The 18,959-nt window shown below is 46.2% G+C and overlaps 1 protein-coding gene across 2 annotated transcripts in view; it reads left to right on the top strand.

The window, feature by feature from the left end:
• Nucleotides 1-18,959, top strand: part of LOC118386428 (DNA-binding protein SATB2-like) — a 114,495-nt gene that overhangs the window by 41,434 nt on the left and 54,102 nt on the right. For both annotated transcript variants that reach the window (XM_052522869.1, XM_052522870.1), the window contains 2 exons: nt 1,169-1,372; nt 16,755-16,881. In XM_052522869.1, the coding sequence (XP_052378829.1) occupies nt 1,169-1,372; nt 16,755-16,881 (331 nt within the window). The remainder of the gene's footprint in view (nt 1-1,168; nt 1,373-16,754; nt 16,882-18,959) is intronic.

The following is an 18,959-nucleotide window of genomic DNA, read 5'->3' as shown; positions in this document are numbered from 1 at the left end:
ATAGATAGTTATGGAATTGATAGTTATGGAATAGATAGTTATGGAATTGATAGTTATGGAATAGATAGTTATGGAATAGATAGTTATGGAATTGATAGTTATGGAATAGATAGTTATGGAATAGATAGTTATGGAATAGATAGTTATGGAATAGATAGTTATGGAATAGATAGTTATGGAATAGATAGTTATGGAATTGATAGTTATGGAATAGATAGTTATGGAATTGATAGTTATGGAATAGATAGTTATGGAATAGATAGTTATGGAATTGATAGTTATGGAATAGATAGTTATGGAATTGATAGTTATGGAATAGATAGTTATGGAATAGATAGTTATGGAATTGATAGTTATGGAATAGATAGTTATGGAATTGATAGTTATGGAATAGATAGTTATGGAATTGATAGTTATGGAATAGATAGTTATGGAATTGATAGTTATGGAATAGATAGTTATGGAATAGATAGTTATGAATTGTAAGGTGTGTGTGTTGGTGGCAGGGAAGTCGGTTGCAGGAGAATGAACTTGGTATAAACGGAGTCATTTAATAAGAACTACAAAAACCAAAATATACAACAACAAAAATAAAATGGGTCCAAAACCCGTCGCGCACCAACACATAATAGCACTAACATACAAACAATCTCCGACAAGGACATGAGGGGGAACAGAGGGTTAAATACACAACATGTAATTGATGGGATTGGAACCAGGTGTTATGGAAGACAAAACCAATGGAAAATGAAAAGAGGATCAGCGATGGCTAGAAGGTCGGTGACGTCGACCGCCGAACACCGCCCGAACAAGGAGAGGGACCGACTTCTGCAGAAGTCGTGACAATAGATAGTTATGGAATAGATAGTGATAGTTATGAATAGATAGTTGTGGAAAATAGTGTGAAGCTTTTACATTTATTAGACACTTAGATTTTTTTCGTAATGTCTTTGGATATCCATTCTTCTAGTATTACCCCTAATCTTAAGGATTTCCTTGCCGTTAGATTAGCGACTTTACATCTTTGCATTGTTTGGATCCTATCAGTATACACAACAGGTGATTTAACAGCCACCCAAGTCAGCAGCATTCTATGTAATTAGACCTAACATTGTACTCGCTTAGCCTGTTGTTTATTTTGCCTAAAGTTCTGATCTCCCTCCCCCAGGTCTGATGATCCCAGTATTCTGTGTGGTGGAGCAGGCAGGGCCGGACGGAGGGATGCAGCGTGAGGAGGTGGAAAGGAGCGAGGGCCACAGGGAGGAGCATGCTGAGTTTGTCCTGGTCAGGAAAGACATCCTCTTCAACCAGCTGGTGGAGACGGCCTTGCAGGCCCTGGGGTACTCCCACAGCTCTGCTGCTCAGGCCCAGGGTGAGTACTTTAGCCTCCACTAAACACCATCCATAACCCCAAACACTTGAACTGAGCACTTCTCCACTAAACACCATCCATAACCCCAAACGCTTGAACTGAGCACTTCTCCACTAAACACCATCCATAACCCCAAACACTTGAACTGAGCACTTCTCCACTAAACACCATCCATAACCCCAAACGCTTGAACTGAGCACTTCTCCACTAAACACCATCCATAACCCCAAAAACTTGAACTGAGCACTTCTCCACTAAACACCATCCATAACCCCAAACACTTGAACTGAGCACTTCTCCACTAAACACCATCCATAACCCCAAACGCTTGAACTGAGCACTTCTCCACTAAACACCAGACACAAAGGCCAAAATAATATATGCCATTTAGCAGACACTTTTATTCAAAGTGACGTACAGTCAGGTGTGTATGCACTTTATGTATGGCTGGTCCCGGGAATCGAACCCACTACCCTGGCATTACAAGTACCACGCTCTAACAACTGAGCTACAGAGGACAAAACAAAGCTTTCACCTGGTACTGAGTTTGAGGTTGTGCTAAAACGCTATACAACCTGTTAGAAAAGAGTCAGAGGACAGCACAGCACTAATTCACTGGCCGGGACGCTAGCCAGACTAAACACTTCTGTATGATATTTTGAGCTCTCAGGCTAAGTAAAGAATGTTTGAAAAACACAACTAAAGAGAAACTTGTTAAACAAAGAACAAAGAGTTGGAAAGAAATGAGTCTAGTTCCTCCAAGAGGCCAAAATAATATGTGTGTGACTAAATTTGTCTAAGTATATATGCACATGCTTTAATGTGTGGTGTGTGTGTGTGTGTGAGTGTGTGCATTTGTGCGTTCATGTCTGTGTATGTGTGAGAATGTTTATGAAAGAGGTCTAGGGGAGAAACATAATAGCTGTGTAATTTATTGTTGCACACATGGTTACCATCGCCAAGAGGACACTGCAGTTTACTTGTGTTCACTAAAGTATGTAGAACATTCTATCTGGGGGAGTTGCTTCACGTTGATATATGGTAACAATAGACACAACCAGGCAGCTGACATACAGATGTAGGAGCTTCATTTGATCACTCTTTTGTTGCTGAGAATTTTCCTGCACAGGTTTCAAAAGGCTTCTAGAGTTTGTAATGTCCACTTTAAAATGTCAGACTTGATTTGCCCAAATGAAAAATGTATCAACCCTTACAAATAAAATCCATGAATTATCATCCACATAATCATTTGCATTTCCTGTTGCTGCAGGTTATTTTCCTGCTGTAGCAAACTAGCTCAAATTAAGATCCTACATCTGTACATGGACTTAAACTGAAATAGTGTGTGAATCTGCTTCTTTTGATGTCTCTGTTAGTGGCTACAATGACACAACCTCTATAACTCTTTCCTTATGTTAAAACAGTCTGGATTCTTAGGGGCTATTAACGGAATTAGACAATAACTGTACTGTTACCCCTGTGTGTCAGATCAAAAAATACATGTACGCAGTATTTTTTGCAGTACAATTGCGATGTAAATTGATCACTGTCCATGTGTAAAGTGGAGATGCTCTGATATCAGATATCATATAATGTCAGTTATAGTTTAACCTGACAAATCTCACGTCATGTTGTGAGACGTACGTGAGAGAGCTCACTTCATACAGTACACCAACACAGCGTAACAGATGTGTGTGTAAGACAAATGTGTATATCACAGGCAATCCCTGTTTACTGCCTCAAGGTCAACAACTATTATTACCCTTTGAACAAACTCCTCTCAGTCCCTGTGTGTGTGTGGGTTAACCCACTGTTCCTAGGCCGTCGTTGAAAATAAGAATTTGTTCTTAACTGACTTGCCTAGTTAAATAAAGGTCAAATAAAAATGTTCCTTGCCAGGGAAAATCCTGACTGTAGTTCCCAGCTCTGAATAAGGCCATTAACTAACCAATGACCTTTATTCCCTGTTCAACCTATATTTCTAGTGTATTTATTGTCTGAAAGGAGTGAGGTTATAACGGGAGTCTTTGCCCAAAGCCACAGTTGGTCAGTGGGTGGTACTTTCCATTTGATGACTTTCTTTGAATTGTTTAGAAAATAACTACTGTATGCAAATAGACAGCATTTAGCTATATCCTCCGTTTGATATGAAAATGTACTTCAATGTTATTTTAAACAAGATGACAGTAACGGTCCCAAATTAGTCTTTTGACGTCTTTTTGTTGTCGTAGGTTTAACAACAACAACAATCAATAATCAGACTATTACTGCAAATGACAGTTAGTAATGCTGCTCACATATTCTGTGTTTCCCCGTTGAATCTCTTCAAAAGTCTGCTCTCTCAGCGGTGCTGGAGGCGTCACTACAGACCCGGGTTCCATCCCAGGCTGTGTCACAGTCGACCGGGAGACCCATGAGGCGTCACTACAGACCCGGGTTCATTACATTACATTTACATTTAAGTCATTTAGCAGACGCTCTTATCCAGAGCGACTTACAAATTGGTGCATTCACCTTATGACATCCAGTAGAACAGTCACTTTACAATAGTGCATCTAAATCTTTTAGGGGGGGGGGGGTGAGAAGGATTACTTATCCTATCCTAGGTATTCCTTAAAGAGGTGGGGTTTCAGGTGTCTCCGGAAGGTGGTGATTGACTCCGCTGTCCTGGCGTCGTGAGGGAGTTTGTTCCACCATTGGGGGGCCAGAGCAGCGAACAGTTTTGACTGGGCTGAGCGGGAACTGTACTTCCTCAGTGGTAGGGAGGCGAGCAGGCCAGAGGTGGATGAACGCAGTGCCCTTGTTTGGGCGTAGGGCCTGATCAGAGCCTGGAGGTACTGAGGTGCCGTTCCCCTCACAGCTCCGTAGGCAAGCACCATGGTCTTGTAGCGGATGCGAGCTTCAACTGGAAGCCAGTGGAGAGAGCGGAGGAGCGGGGTGACGTGAGAGAACTTGGGAAGGTTGAACACCAGACGGGCTGCGGCGTTCTGGATGAGTTGTAGGGGTTTAATGGCACAGGCAGGGAGCCCAGCCAACAGCGAGTTGCAGTAATCCAGACGGGAGATGACAAGTGCCTGGATTAGGACCTGCGCCACTTCCTGTGTGAGGCAGGGTAGTACTCTGCGGATGTTGTAGAGCATGAACCTACAGGAACGGGCCACCGCCTTGATGTTAGTTGAGAACGACAGGGTGTTGTCCAGGATCACGCCAAGGTTCTTAGCGCTCTGGGAGGAGGACACAATGGAGTTGTCAACCGTGATGGCGAGATCATGGAACGGGCAGTCCTTCCCCGGGAGGAAGAGCAGCTCCGTCTTGCCGAGGTTCAGCTTGAGGTGGTGATCCGTCATCCACACTGATATGTTTGCTAGACATGCAGAGATGCGATTCGCCACCTGGTCATCAGAAGGGGGAAAGGAGAAGATTAATTGTGTGTCGTCTGCATAGCAATGATAGGAGAGACCATGTGAGGTTATGACAGAGCCAAGTGACTTGGTGTATAGCGAGAATAGGAGAGGGCCTAGAACAGAGCCCTGGGGGACACCAGTGGTGAGAGCGCGTGGTGAGGAGACAGATTCTCGCCACGCCACCTGGTAGGAGCGACCTGTCAGGTAGGACGCAATCCAAGCGTGGGCCGCGCCGGAGATGCCCAACTCGGAGATGGGTTCCATCCCAGGCTGTGTCACAGTCGACCGGGAGACCCATGAGGCGTCACTACAGACCCGGGTTCCATCCCAGGCTGTGTCACAGTCGACCGGGAGACCCATGAGGCGTCACTACAGACCCGGGTTCCATCCCAGGCTGTGTCACAGTCGACCGGGAGACCCATGAGGCGTCACTACAGACCCGGGTTCCATCCCAGGCTGTGTCACAGTCGACCGGGAGACCCATGAGGCGTCACTACAGACCCGGGTTCCATCCCAGGCTGTGTCACAGTCGACCGGGAGACCCATGAGGCGTCACTACAGACCCGGGTTCCATCCCAGGCTGTGTCACAGTCGACCGGGAGACCCATGAGGCGTCACTACAGACCCGGGTTCCATCCCAGGCTGTGTCACAGTCGACCGGGAGACCCATGAGGCGTCACTACAGACCCGGGTTCCATCCCAGGCTGTGTCACAGTCGACCGGGAGACCCATGAGGCGTCACTACAGACCCGGGTTCCATCCCAGGCTGTGTCACAGTCGACCGGGAGACCCATGAGGCGTCACTACAGACCCGGGTTCCATCCCAGGCTGTGTCACAGTCGACCGGGAGACCCATGAGGCGTCACTACAGACCCGGGTTCCATCCCAGGCTGTGTCACAGTCGACCGGGAGACCCATGAGGCGTCACTACAGACCCGGGTTCCATCCCAGGCGGTGTCACAGTCGACCGGGAGACCCATGAGGCGTCACTACAGACCCGGGTTCCATCCCAGGCTGTGTCACAGTCGACCGGGAGACCCATGAGGCGTCACTACAGACCCGGGTTCCATCCCAGGCTGTGTCACAGTCGACCGGGAGACCCATGAGGCGTCACTACAGACCCGGGTTCCATCCCAGGCTGTGTCACAGTCGACCGGGAGACCCATGAGGCGTCACTACAGACCCGGGTTCCATCCCAGGCGGTGTCACAGTCGACCGGGAGACCCATGAGGCGTCACTACAGACCCGGGTTCCATCCCAGGCTGTGTCACAGTCGACCGGGAGACCCATGAGGCGTCACTACAGACCCGGGTTCCATCCCAGGCTGTGTCACAGTCGACCGGGAGACCCATGAGGCGTCACTACAGACCCGGGTTCCATCCCAGGCTGTGTCACAGTCGACCGGGAGACCCATGAGGCGTCACTACAGACCCGGGTTCCATCCCAGGCTGTGTCACAGTCGACCGGGAGACCCATGAGGCGTCACTACAGACCCGGGTTCCATCCCAGGCTGTGTCACAGTCGACCGGGAGACCCATGAGGCGTCACTACAGACCCGGGTTCCATCCCAGGCTGTGTCACAGTCGACCGGGAGACCCATGAGGCGTCACTACAGACCCGGGTTCCATCCCAGGCTGTGTCACAGTCGACCGGGAGACCCATGAGGCGTCACTACAGACCCGGGTTCCATCCCAGGCTGTGTCACAGTCGACCGGGAGACCCATGAGGCGTCACTACAGACCCGGGTTCCATCCCAGGCTGTGTCACAGTCGACCGGGAGACCCATGAGGCGTCACTACAGACCCGGGTTCCATCCCAGGCTGTGTCACAGTCGACCGGGAGACCCATGAGGCGTCACTACAGACCCGGGTTCCATCCCAGGCTGTGTCACAGTCGACCGGGAGACCCATGAGGCGTCACTACAGACCCGGGTTCCATCCCAGGCTGTGTCACAGTCGACCGGGAGACCCATGAGGCGTCACTACAGACCCGGGTTCCATCCCAGGCGGTGTCACAGTCGACCGGGAGACCCATGAGGCGTCACTACAGACCCGGGTTCCATCCCAGGCTGTGTCACAGTCGACCGGGAGACCCATGAGGCGTCACTACAGACCCGGGTTCCATCCCAGGCTGTGTCACAGTCGACCGGGAGACCCATGAGGCGTCACTACAGACCCGGGTTCCATCCCAGGCTGTGTCACAGTCGACCGGGAGACCCATGAGGCGTCACTACAGACCCGGGTTCCATCCCAGGCTGTGTCACAGTCGACCGGGAGACCCATGAGGCGTCACTACAGACCCGGGTTCCATCCCAGGCTGTGTCACAGTCGACCGGGAGACCCATGAGGCGTCACTACAGACCCGGGTTCCATCCCAGGCTGTGTCACAGTCGACCGGGAGACCCATGAGGCGTCACTACAGACCCGGGTTCCATCCCAGGCTGTGTCACAGTCGACCGGGAGACCCATGAGGCGTCACTACAGACTCGGGTTCCATCCCAGGCTGTGTCACAGTCGACCGGGAGACCCATGAGGCGTCGTACTATAGGCCCAGCATTGTCCGGGTTAGGGGAGGGTTTGGCCGGCCGGGATGTCCTTGTCTCATCGTGCTCTAGCGACTCTTTGTGGTGGCCAGGCGCCTGCAAGCTGACTTCAGTCGCCAGTCATTCGGTGTTTCCTCCGACACATTGGTGCGGCTGGCTTCCCGGTTAAGCGAGCAGTGTGTCAATAAGCAGTGCGGCTTGGCAGGGTTGTGTTTCGGAGGACGAATGGCTCTCGACCTTCGCCTCTCCCAAGTCCATGAGGGAGTTGCAGTGATGAGACAAGACTGTAACTACCAATTGGATATTCTGAAAAAAGGGGTAAACATTTTTTTTTAAAGTATAATATTTACTGCTTGAAAAGTAAAACATTTGCCATGGTATGCAAATTAATGTCATTACTAGCTAGTAGTTGTAGCCTAGATGTGTGTGCCAAGTATCAGTGGAGGCCTCTCTCTCATCAGTCCCTCTAAAACAGCAGGCCACAGTGGTCCCCTGTCAACATCAATACACTCCTATTAACCTCCAGGCTGTTCAAAGCCAGACTAAACCAGACATCACAACAGCAGCAAACAAACTGCGAGAGGAGCAGCAGCAGTAACACAACACCCCAGTCACACAGTTTAACCCTCAGTCAGTCTGAGTTATAATATACACACACACACACACACACACACACACACACACACACACACACACACACACACACACACACACACACACACACACACACACACACACACACACACACACACACACACACACATATACACATACACATACACACACACACACACACACACCTACAGACACACACCCACACATACAGACACACCCACAATTACAGACACACACCCACACATAGACACACACCCACACCTACAGACACACACCCACACATACGGACACACCCACACCTACAGACACACACCCACACACACAAAAGACAAACAGTTGTGCACACGCATAGACAGTACACACACACTCACACACTCATAGAGTTGCACGCACTGACACATAAAATTAGACACGAAAAGCAACACACTCACACACTGACACACAACACCCCTCCCCATTCTCTCCTCCTCCTCAAATGAAAACTTTTTTTGTATTTTTTTTTTAAATAAGTGTTTATGTTAAAGGAATCATTTCTGTCTTAAATTATAAAAAATATCCTCTGTGGTCACCGACCAAAATTACACAGAGTCCGGGCTATTTTCTCCCTGTTTGAATTGTGTCCTGCATACTTGTGTCCCAGTGGTGTATTTAAAGTCTCTTTAATTAGACCCAGCTAGTAATTAACTGGTGCATATTGTTTATTTCAATTATAAGGGTCTGAAGGCTTTTATACAATGGAAGGGACAGACCTGTACTTTAAAGGGATACTTGGGGATTTTGGCAGTGAGGCCCTTTATCTACTTCCCCACAGTCAGATGAACTAGTGGACACCATCTTTAGGACTGGAAGTCTATGGGTATCTTCTAGCATAGGCACCCATTAACTTTCAGTCATAAAAATGGCGTCCACAAGTTCATCTGACTCATTGCCAAAATCCGGAAGTATCCCCTTTAAGGCATAAGGCATTTTATGGTGGCCGGCCATCCATATTGTAGGCCTCAGAAAGGAGAGGAAGAGAGGAGAGTTTGCATCGTTGCCCTGCTGCCACGTTATAGGGTCAGAGAGATATACAGGACAAACATTTATTTTATTTTAGGGGATGTCCAACTGACTGGGCTGTGAATAGGCTGTGAATAGGCTGTGAATAGGAGTGAATAGGCTGTGAACAGGAGTGAATAGGCTGTGAATAGGTGTGAATAGGCTGGGAATAGGCTGTGAATAGGAGTGAATAGGCTGTGAATAGGCTGTGAATAGGCTGTGAATAGGCTGTGAATAGGCTGTGAATAGGAGTGAATAGGCTGTGAATAGGATGTGAATAGGAGTGAATAGGCTGGTAATAGGCTGTGAATAGGAATGAATAGGCTGTGAATAGGCTGTGAATAGGCTGTGAATAGGCTGTGAATAGGCTGTGAATAGGAGTGAATAGGCTGGTAATAGGCTGTGAATAGGAATGAATAGGCTGTGAATAGGCTGTGAATAGGCTGTGAATAGGCTGTGAATAAAGGAAGGGAAGGGGGGATAGCTAGTCAGTTGTACAACTGAATGCATTCAACGGAAACGTGTCTTCCGCATATAACCCAACCCCTCTGAATAGGCTGTGAATAGGAGTGAATAGGCTGTGAATAGGAGTGAATAGGCTGGGAATAGGAGTGAATAGGCTGGGAATAGGAGTGAATAGGCTGGGAATAGGAGTGAATAGGCTGGGAATAGGAGTGAATAGGAGTGAATAGGCTGTGAATATGTGTATAATAGGCTGCGAATAGGAGTGAATATGCTGGGAATAGGAGTGAATAGGAGTGAATATGCTGCGAATAGGAGTGAATATGCTGGGAATAGGAGTGAATAGGAGTGAATATGCTGGCAATAGGAGTGAATATGCTGGGAATAGGAGAGAATAGGATTGAATAGGCTGTGAATATGCGTATAATAGGCTGTGAATAGGAGTGAATAGGGGTGAATAGGAGTGAATGTGCTGAGAGTAGCATGTGAATAGGAGTGAATAGGCTGTGAATAGGAGTGAATATGCGGTGAATTGGCTATGAATAGGAATGAATAGGCTGTGCATATGAGGGAATAGGCTGTGAATAGGAGTGAATAGGCAGTGAATAGGAGTGAATATGCTGTGAATATTCTGTGAATAGGAGTGAATGTGTTGTGAATAGCCTGTGAATAGGAGTGAATAGGCGACGAATAGGAGTGAATAGGCCCTGAATAGGCTGTGAATAGGAGTGAATAGGCTGTGAATAGGAGGGAATAGGCGGTGAATAGGAGTGAATAGGCTATGAATAGGTTGTGAATATGAGTGAATGTGCTGTGAATAGGAGTGAATAGGAGTGAATAGGCTATGAATAGGCTGTGAATAGGAGTGAATAGGCTGCGAATAGGAGTGAATAGGCTATGAATACGCTGTGAATAGGCTGTGAATAAGAGTGAATAGGCTGTGAACAGGAGCAACTATGCGGCGAATAGGCTGTGAATAGGAGTGAATAGGCTATGAATAGGCTGTGAATAGGAGTGAATGGGCTGTGAATATGAGTGAATAGGCTATGAATACGCTGTGAATAGGCTGTGAATATGATTGAATAGGCTGTGAATAGGAGTGAATGTGCTGTGAATAGGAGTGAATAGGAGTGAATAGGCTATGAATAGGCTGTGAATAGGAGTTAATAGGCTGTGAATAGGAGTGAATAGGCTATGAATACGCTGTGAATAGGAGGTGAATATGAGTGAATAGGCTGTGAATATGAGTGAATAGGCTGTGAACAGGAGCAACTATGCAGTGAATAGGCTGTGAATAGGAGTGAATAGGAGTGAATAGGCTATGAATAGGCTGTGAATAGGAGTGAATGGGCTGTGAATATGAGTGAATAGGCTATGAATACGCTGTGAATAGGCTGTGAATATGATTGAATAGGCTGTGAATAGGAGTGAATGTGCTGTGAATAGGAGTGAATAGGAGTGAATAGGCTATGAATAGGCTGTGAATAGGAGTTAATAGGCTGTGAATAGGAGTGAATAGGCTATGAATACGCTGTGAATAGGAGGTGAATATGAGTGAATAGGCTGTGAATATGAGTGAATAGGCTGTGAACAGGAGCAACTATGCGGTGAATAGGCTGTGAATAGGCGGTGAATAGGCTATGAATAGGAGTGAATATGAGTAAATAGGAGTGAATAGGGGTGGGTAGGACTACGTAGGCGTGTTGTGAATATAAGGCCTGTCACTCACATTTGAGGCAGAAGTTACCCCTAACCACAGATCTAGGATCAGATTACCTTTAACCCTTACCTCTTAACCTTAACCCATCTTCAGATAAATAAATACATATCTGACCTTGTATCAGTGGTTAGGGGTAACTTCTACCTTCTCTGTTACACACTCTAGCCCTGTTTATACCTGTCGTTAACATGTGTCCTTTGTCCTGCTCTTGTCTGTTTACATTTATAAGATCTGATTGCAATCAGATCGCAATGCATCGTTTAATCGTCTACACTTGTCTAAGAAGGTGGGCAGTCAGAATGTGGACAAGATCCAGACAAAGGCCGCATGTCAGGTATAAACACATCCCCTTTTCCAGTCATACTTAAAACGTCACAGAACAAAACAGTAATGGCAGAATGTATTTTCCCCCTCACTGTTGTGTCCACTTATCCAGACAGACAGATGAATAGGAGTTCTGCATTTGGTTATGATGATGTACAGTAGAGAGGTTGTACAGTAGAGAGGTTGTACAGTAGAGAGGTTGTATAGTAGAGAGGTTGTGTGACTCATGCATGTGGTGTGTGCCAAGGGCATGGGGGGCCTGAGGGGCTGCACAACCTGGAACCAGTTTGGAATGAGGAGCTCTGTGTGTGCAGCTAGCCTGCAGCATCGCTTAAGCCTTGTTCCACTGGATTGTGTGTGTGTGTGTGTGTGTGTGTGTGTGTGTGTGTGTGTGTGTGTGTGTGTGTGTGTGTGTGTGTGTGTGTGTGTGTGTGTGTGTGTGTGTGTGTGTGTGTGTGTGTGTGTGTGTGTGTGTGTGATAAAATGAGAGGAAAAGTCGACATGTTCGTGTGGATGGGCACACATTGGCACAAGCCATCAGTTGGCCACATGAAGGGACGTCTTTGGGAGTCAGAATGTTTATGTGGAAATTGGAACAATGATTTCTACTTTTACATATGGACATGAAGCAGGAGCCACATAAAAAGGGACCAAAATTGATTCATTAATAATGAGTACACCACTGCCAAGCATGTGTATGAATACTTATGTGTGTTTGAGTGTGCCCGTGTGCATGAGAGTATGTGTGTCTGTAGCTGCGAGTGCACGTCCATGCTCCTCCATATTCACTGTGTTAGTTGATCTAGACTCATCTGGCTGTTCCTAGGCCCCCTAGCCTATACCCTCCACTGTCCCTAGGCCCCCTAGCCTATACCCTCCACTGTCCCCAGGCACCCTAGCCTATACCCTCCACTGTCCCTAGGCCCCCTAGCCTATACCCTCCACTGTCCCTAGGCCCCCTAGCCTATACCCTCCACTGTCCCTAGGCCCCATAGCTAGCCAGCATATCTCCTCCACTGTCCCCAGGCACCCAGGTCAGCCAGCCCTCCTCTCCCCTGTCCCTAGGCCCTCTAGCCAGCCAGCAAATACCCTCCTCTGTCCATAGGCCCCCGAACCAGCCAGCCTTCACCCTCCACTGCACAATGAGACACACAATGAGGAAAACAGATAGTTCTTCCAAATTAAAGCTAACTGAGCTATATAAACAGAATGCACACAGAGAGAGGAGAGAGAAAGGGAACAGAGAAGGAGAGAGGGAGGAGGAGGGTGAAGGGATTAAGGAGGAGAGAGGGCAGTTATACACAAACTGTCTTCATAGCTCTTCCTCTCTAATTCAGTATCTGGGGAATCTACTGTGTCTGTCCACAGATACATTGTTAGTAGAGGAGGAAACGCTAGAAAACTAAACGCAGCCTCTTGCTGGGATGGAAAGATTGGGTCATTTAACCCAACTCAGTCTAACACCTATTTTTGAAAGAATAGGAAGTAAATGTGTTTTGCATGACACTGGAGCTGTTTGACGATTACATTTAGCTCTGTGTGCACACGTATGTACAAATGTGGCTCCGTGTTTGTGTCGGTGTGTGTGTGAGACAGCATCCCTGTTAGATCTATGTAGAGTTCCTACAGCCAGTAAGAGAAAGACAGAGGGAGAGAGAGAGAAGAGGGGGATGGGAGAAGGGAGAGAGAGACGGGATCTGTCCAGGCCCTGTCTGGATCTCATTTAGAGGATAGTAATGCAATTAGCATTGTTTACTTTTCACAGCTCCAGCCAGCCAGAGTCTCAGGAAGGCCCTGTGTGTGTGTGTGTTCTTGCTATTTGTACCTAACATCTTACACAGATATTCTCCATCTCCTTCAACACTCATTATCTCTGTTTGTAGATTGAGGTTGTCGATGGACACAGCCTTTGATCCAAAATGAAGGAACAGCCAGAAACTCCAGAGAAGGACAGTGTAACCATCAGACATAATGTATCTCAGTGGAGGCTGCTGAGGGGAGAACGGCTCATAATAATGTCTGGAATGGAGTCCATGGGGTTGTATGTGTTTGATACCGTTCCATATACTCCATTCCAGATATTATTATGAGCCGTCAGCAGCCTCCACTGATGTATCTCTTTATTCTCTGCTCTAACTCTTACACAGAACCCATCGTGTGCCATCGTGCGCCATCGGGCACATAAATGTATTTTGTCCCCCTACACTAAACGCGATCACGACACGCAGGCTAAAATATCAAAACAAACTCTGAACCAATCATATTAATTTGGGGACAGGTTGAAAAGCATTTGCTTGCTGTTGCTAGCTAATTTGTCCTTTTTAGCTAGCTTGTTGTTGCTAGCTAATTTGTCCTTTTTAGCTAGCTTGTTGTTGCTAGCTAATTTGTCCTTTTTAGCTAGCTTGTTGTTGCTAGCTAATTTGTCCTTTTTAGCTAGCTTGTTGTTGCTAGCTAATTTGTCCTTTTTAGCTAGCTTGTTGTTGCTAGATAATTTGTCCTTTTTAGCTAGCTTGTTGTTGCTAGCTAATTTGTCCTTTTTAGCTAGCTTGTTGTTGCTAGATAATTTGTCCTTTTTAGCTAGCTTGTTGTTGCTAGCTAATTTGTCCTTTTTAGCTAGCTTGTTGTTGCTAGCTAATTTGTCCTTTTTAGCTAGCTTGTTGTTGCTTGATAATTTGTCCTGGGATGTAAACATTGAGTTGTTTTTTTACCTGAAATGCACAAGGTCCTCTACTCCACCAATTAATCCACACATAAAACGGTCAACCGAATCGTTTCTAGTCATCTCTGCTCCTTCCAGGGTTTTTCTTCTCTTGACTTTATATTGCGATTGGCAACTTTCATATATTAGGTGCATTACTGCCACTGACCTTGTTCGTCTTTCAGTCACCCACATGGGTATAACCAATGAGGAGATGGCACGTGGGTACCTGCTTCTATTAACCAATGAGGAGATGGGAGAGGCAGGACTTGCAGCGCAATCTGCATCAGAAATAGAACTGACTTCTATTTTATCCCTTGGCAACGCAGACGCTCGTTGGTGCGCGCGAGCAGTGTGGGTGCAATAATTGAATAACATAGATTTCAAATTTTATTTTGCAACACTCATGCACGTGACGCGAGCAGTGTAGTCAGCCTGTTACTGTCGGGGGAATAATGATCTGACCAACATCCAACTCGGGAACATTGTCTTTTTGTGTGTGTGTGTGATTAAATCACCATTGGAACATAATAGAGTTAGAGCGTACATTTTTTTCTTTGATATGATCTTCTGTCCTGCAGTTGGATGTGCATATTTAGTCTTTTTTCTCTGGTGAATGATGACAGCCACGAGCAACATTAGACAGTCTTCGTCTCTCAGGCAATATAGTGGTCAATTATACTGCAGGTCATTTTTTGTGTTTTAAGGCTGGGCTGTAACTCAAGCCTGCAATATAGTGGTCAATGATACTACAGGTCATTTTTTGTGTTTTAAGGCTGGGCTGTAACTAAAGCCTGCAATATAGTGGTCAATGATATTACAGGTCATTTTTTGTGTTTTAAGGCTGGGCTGTAACTAAAGCCTGCAATATAGTGGTCAATGATACTACAGGTCATTTTTTGTGTTTTAAGGCTGGGCTGTAACTAAAGCCTGCAATATAGTGGTCAATGATACTACAGGTCATTTTTTGTGTTTTAAGGCTGGGCTGTAACTAAAGCCTGCAATATAGTGGTCAATGATACTACAGGTCATTTTTTTTGTGTTTTAAGGCTGGGCTGTAACTCAAGCCTGCAATATAGTGGTCAATGATACTACAGGTCATTTTTTTGTGTTTTAAGGCTGGGCTGTAACTAAAGCCTGCAATATAGTGGTCAATTGTACGGAAGTTTTTTTAATAAAAAATAAATGCTGGGCTGTAACAAAGGCCTGCACCACTGGATTAGTGGTGGCAGAGGTTAGGGGATCTCTCCCAACGCTGACAAATCTATTCTATAGAAAAGTTACCTCTTATCACCCTGTTAGCCCATCCCTCCCCACCCATTCCTCACACAACGAGCGCCTCTTTTACGCCCTTCAATTTGGGTTGATCAAACAATCATTGACCTGTTTTATTGCAGGTATTAGTGAGTGGGTTGACGAGTTACCCCCCTCACACACTGTCTTGTCTGTCTGCTGCGTTGACGTCTTCTGCTCTTCTCCCCTGCTATAAAAGACTAGACCAGGTGTGTGTGTGTGTGTGTGTGTGTGTGTGAGGGGGTATTGGGCTAGCTGGTTGGTTGTCTCTTCCATAGCTGATAAGATTCTATTAGATAAGGTTTTATCTGTTGTTCCCTCTGCTTTACAGCCTTGCTGAATGAACTGCTACACTGGGAAAGAAAGACCTTCACACACACACACACACACCTTGACAGATATCCATGGGCACGTAAACACAAACACAGACAGCAAACACACACGTTCACACACTCAGACGGACAGACAGATAGGGAGTCATGTGCCAACTGGCACATTGTTAGCACAGATCGCTCAAGATTGACTTGAAATTGGATTTCTGTACATGTCCTGAGGACATTGGGAAATGCCTTAAAAACTGTCCACTAGGGGCAACAGTGAGCATTATTACCATCAATAATCACATGACTCCGGATCAAAGGTTGAGTGTTCAATCCCAAGGTTGACATTTTTTTTACCCTATCACAAACCTTATCCCTTAACTTAACCATCAGGACTGAACCATATCACAAACTGTAACCCTTAACTTAACCATTCAGGACTGAACCATATCACAAACCTTATCCCTTAACTTAACCATCAGGACTGAACCATATCACAAACCGTAACCCTTAACTTAACCATTCAGGACTGAGCCCTATCACAAACCTTATCCCTTAACTTAACCATCAGGACTGAGCCCTATCACAAACCTTATCCCTTAACTTAACCATTCAGGACTGAACCATATCACAAACATTAACTCTTAACTTAACCATCGGGACTGAATGCTTCAATCAATCAAAAACTTACAAATCGAAATTTGACGTTCGGAGAAACGTGGATAAATGTCAGAATCTACCTCTCCTTATTACCTGTGTGTAAAGTTGACCTCTATATTACCTGTGTGTGAAGTTTACCTCTATATTACCTGTGTGTAAAGTTGATCTCTATATTACCTGTGTGTGAATTTTACCTCTATATTACCTGTGTGTGAAGTTTACCTCTATATTACCTGTGTGTGAAGTTTACCTCTCTATATTACCTGTGTGTAAAGTTTACCTCTCCCCTCTCTCTCTCTCTCTCAGGCATCATCAGGGTGGGCCATTGGAACCCTCTGCCCATCCACTTCCTAACAGACGCTCCTGAAGCCACAGTGGCTGACATGCTGTTGGACGTCTATCACATGGTCACTCTCCACATACAGCTACAGAGGTGTGTGTGTATGTGTGTCCCAGCGTGTGTGCTACTGTAGGGGCCACCTTTGCCACCTTTCCAACAAGTCAGTTCGTCAAATGTCTGCCCTGCTAGACTTGCCCCGGTCAATTGTAAGAGCTCTTATTGTGAAGTGGAGATGTCTATGAGCACCAACGGCTGAGCCGTGAAGTGGTAGGGCACACAAGCTCACAGGACGGGACCACTGAGTGCTGAAGCACGTAGCGTGTTAAAATCATCTGTCCTCAGTTGTAACACTCACAACCGAGTTCCAAACTGCCTCTGGAAGCAACATCAGCACAATAACTGTTTGTTGGGAGCTTCATGAAATGTGATTTGCAGATACAGCTTTAGCTACACAGCTTAAAAGCGCGCAAGTGACAATTTAATGAAAGGATTTTTCACTGTTTAGAAATAGATGGATTTTGGAGATAGGCTGCACTACACATTCCAACTGTTGGAATGAAGTTGGAATTAGTTACTGAATCAGAATGGAGTTCCTTTGGGGGACTGATCTCATCTTGGCATATTCTACACTTTCACAATAGATTCTCATAGTTCAACAGTTTACCATAGTGGAACATTAAGTTTAAAATCAAAATTGTGAGTGATCCAAGGAGACAGCTTGCCCAGATCCCAGCATCAGATATTTATCTATTATCTGTCTTTCTCTCTCAAAGGGATTTCATGCCAGTAACTTGCAGATGGATTTCATACCAGGAACTTGCAGAGGGCTTTCATTGCAGGAACTTGCAGAGGGCTTTCATTGCAGGAACTTGTAGAGGGCTTTCATTGCAGGAACTTGCAGAGGGCTTTCATTGCAGGAACTTGCAGAGGGCTTTCATTGCAGGAACTTGCAGAGGGATTTCATACCAGGAACTTGCAGAGGGATTTCATTGCAGGAACTTGCAGAGGGCTTTCATTGCAGGAACTTGCAGAGGGATTTCATTGCAGTAATTTGCACAGGGCTTTCATTGCAGGAACTTGCAGAGGGCTTTCATTGCAGGAACTTGCAGAGGGATTTCATACCAGGAACTTGCAGAGGGCTTTCATTGCAGTAACTTGCAGAGGGCTTTCATTGCAGGAACTTGCAGAGGGATTTCATACCAGGAACTTGCAGAGGGCTTTCATTGCAGGAACTTGCAGAGGGCTTTCATTGCAGGAACTTGCAGAGGGATTTCATTGCAGTAACTTGCACAGGGCTTTTATTGCAGGAACTTGCAGAGGGCTTTCATTGCAGTAACTTGCAGAGGGCTTTCATTGCAGGAACTTGCAGAGGGATTTCATACCAGGAACTTGCAGAGGGCTTTCATTGCAGGAACTTGCAGAGGGCTTTCATTGCAGTAACTTGCAGAGGGCTTTCATTGCAGGAACTTGCAGAGGGATTTCATTGCAGTAACTTGCACAGGGCTTTCATTGCAGGAACTTGCAGAGGGCTTTCATTGCAGGAACTTGCAGAGGGCTTTCATTGCAGTAACTTGCAGAGGGATTTCATTGCAGTAACTTGCACAGGGCTTTCATTGCAGTAACTTGCAGTTTCCCAAAGAGTGAGTGAAGATGTTCCTGATAAATGGAGATAGATAGACTACAGATGAGTGGATTGTGGTCGGTATTGTGTTGTTGCATACCATCCAGCTTTGTTTACATCTGTCTCCATGGTAATGGTTTCACCTGACAACCGGTATTGCCCTCAGTGACTGATAGGAGTTGAGGCATATACATTTGTGGTTTGTGGAATAATACAGTCTCTGAATGTGATTCACGACATGACCAAAAGTATGTGGACACCTGCTCGTCAAATATCTCATTCCAAACTCATGGGCATTAATATGGAGTTGGTCCCCCCCTTTGCTGCTATAACAGCCTCCACTCTTCTGGGAAGGCTTTCCACTACATGTTGGAACATTGCTGCGGGGACTTGCTTCCATTCAGCCATAAGACCATTAGTGAGGTCAGCACGGATGTTGGGTGATTAGTCCTGGCTCGCAGTCGGCGTTCCAATTCATCCCAAAGGTGTTTGATGGAGTTGAGGTCAGGGCTATGTGCAGGCCAGTCAAGTTCTTCCACACCAATCTCGA

This window comes from Oncorhynchus keta, chromosome 7 (assembly GCF_023373465.1).
Source record: "Oncorhynchus keta strain PuntledgeMale-10-30-2019 chromosome 7, Oket_V2, whole genome shotgun sequence".
NCBI classification, from domain to species: domain Eukaryota; kingdom Metazoa; phylum Chordata; class Actinopteri; order Salmoniformes; family Salmonidae; genus Oncorhynchus; species Oncorhynchus keta.
This window is presented reverse-complemented; position numbering and strand designations above follow the sequence as displayed.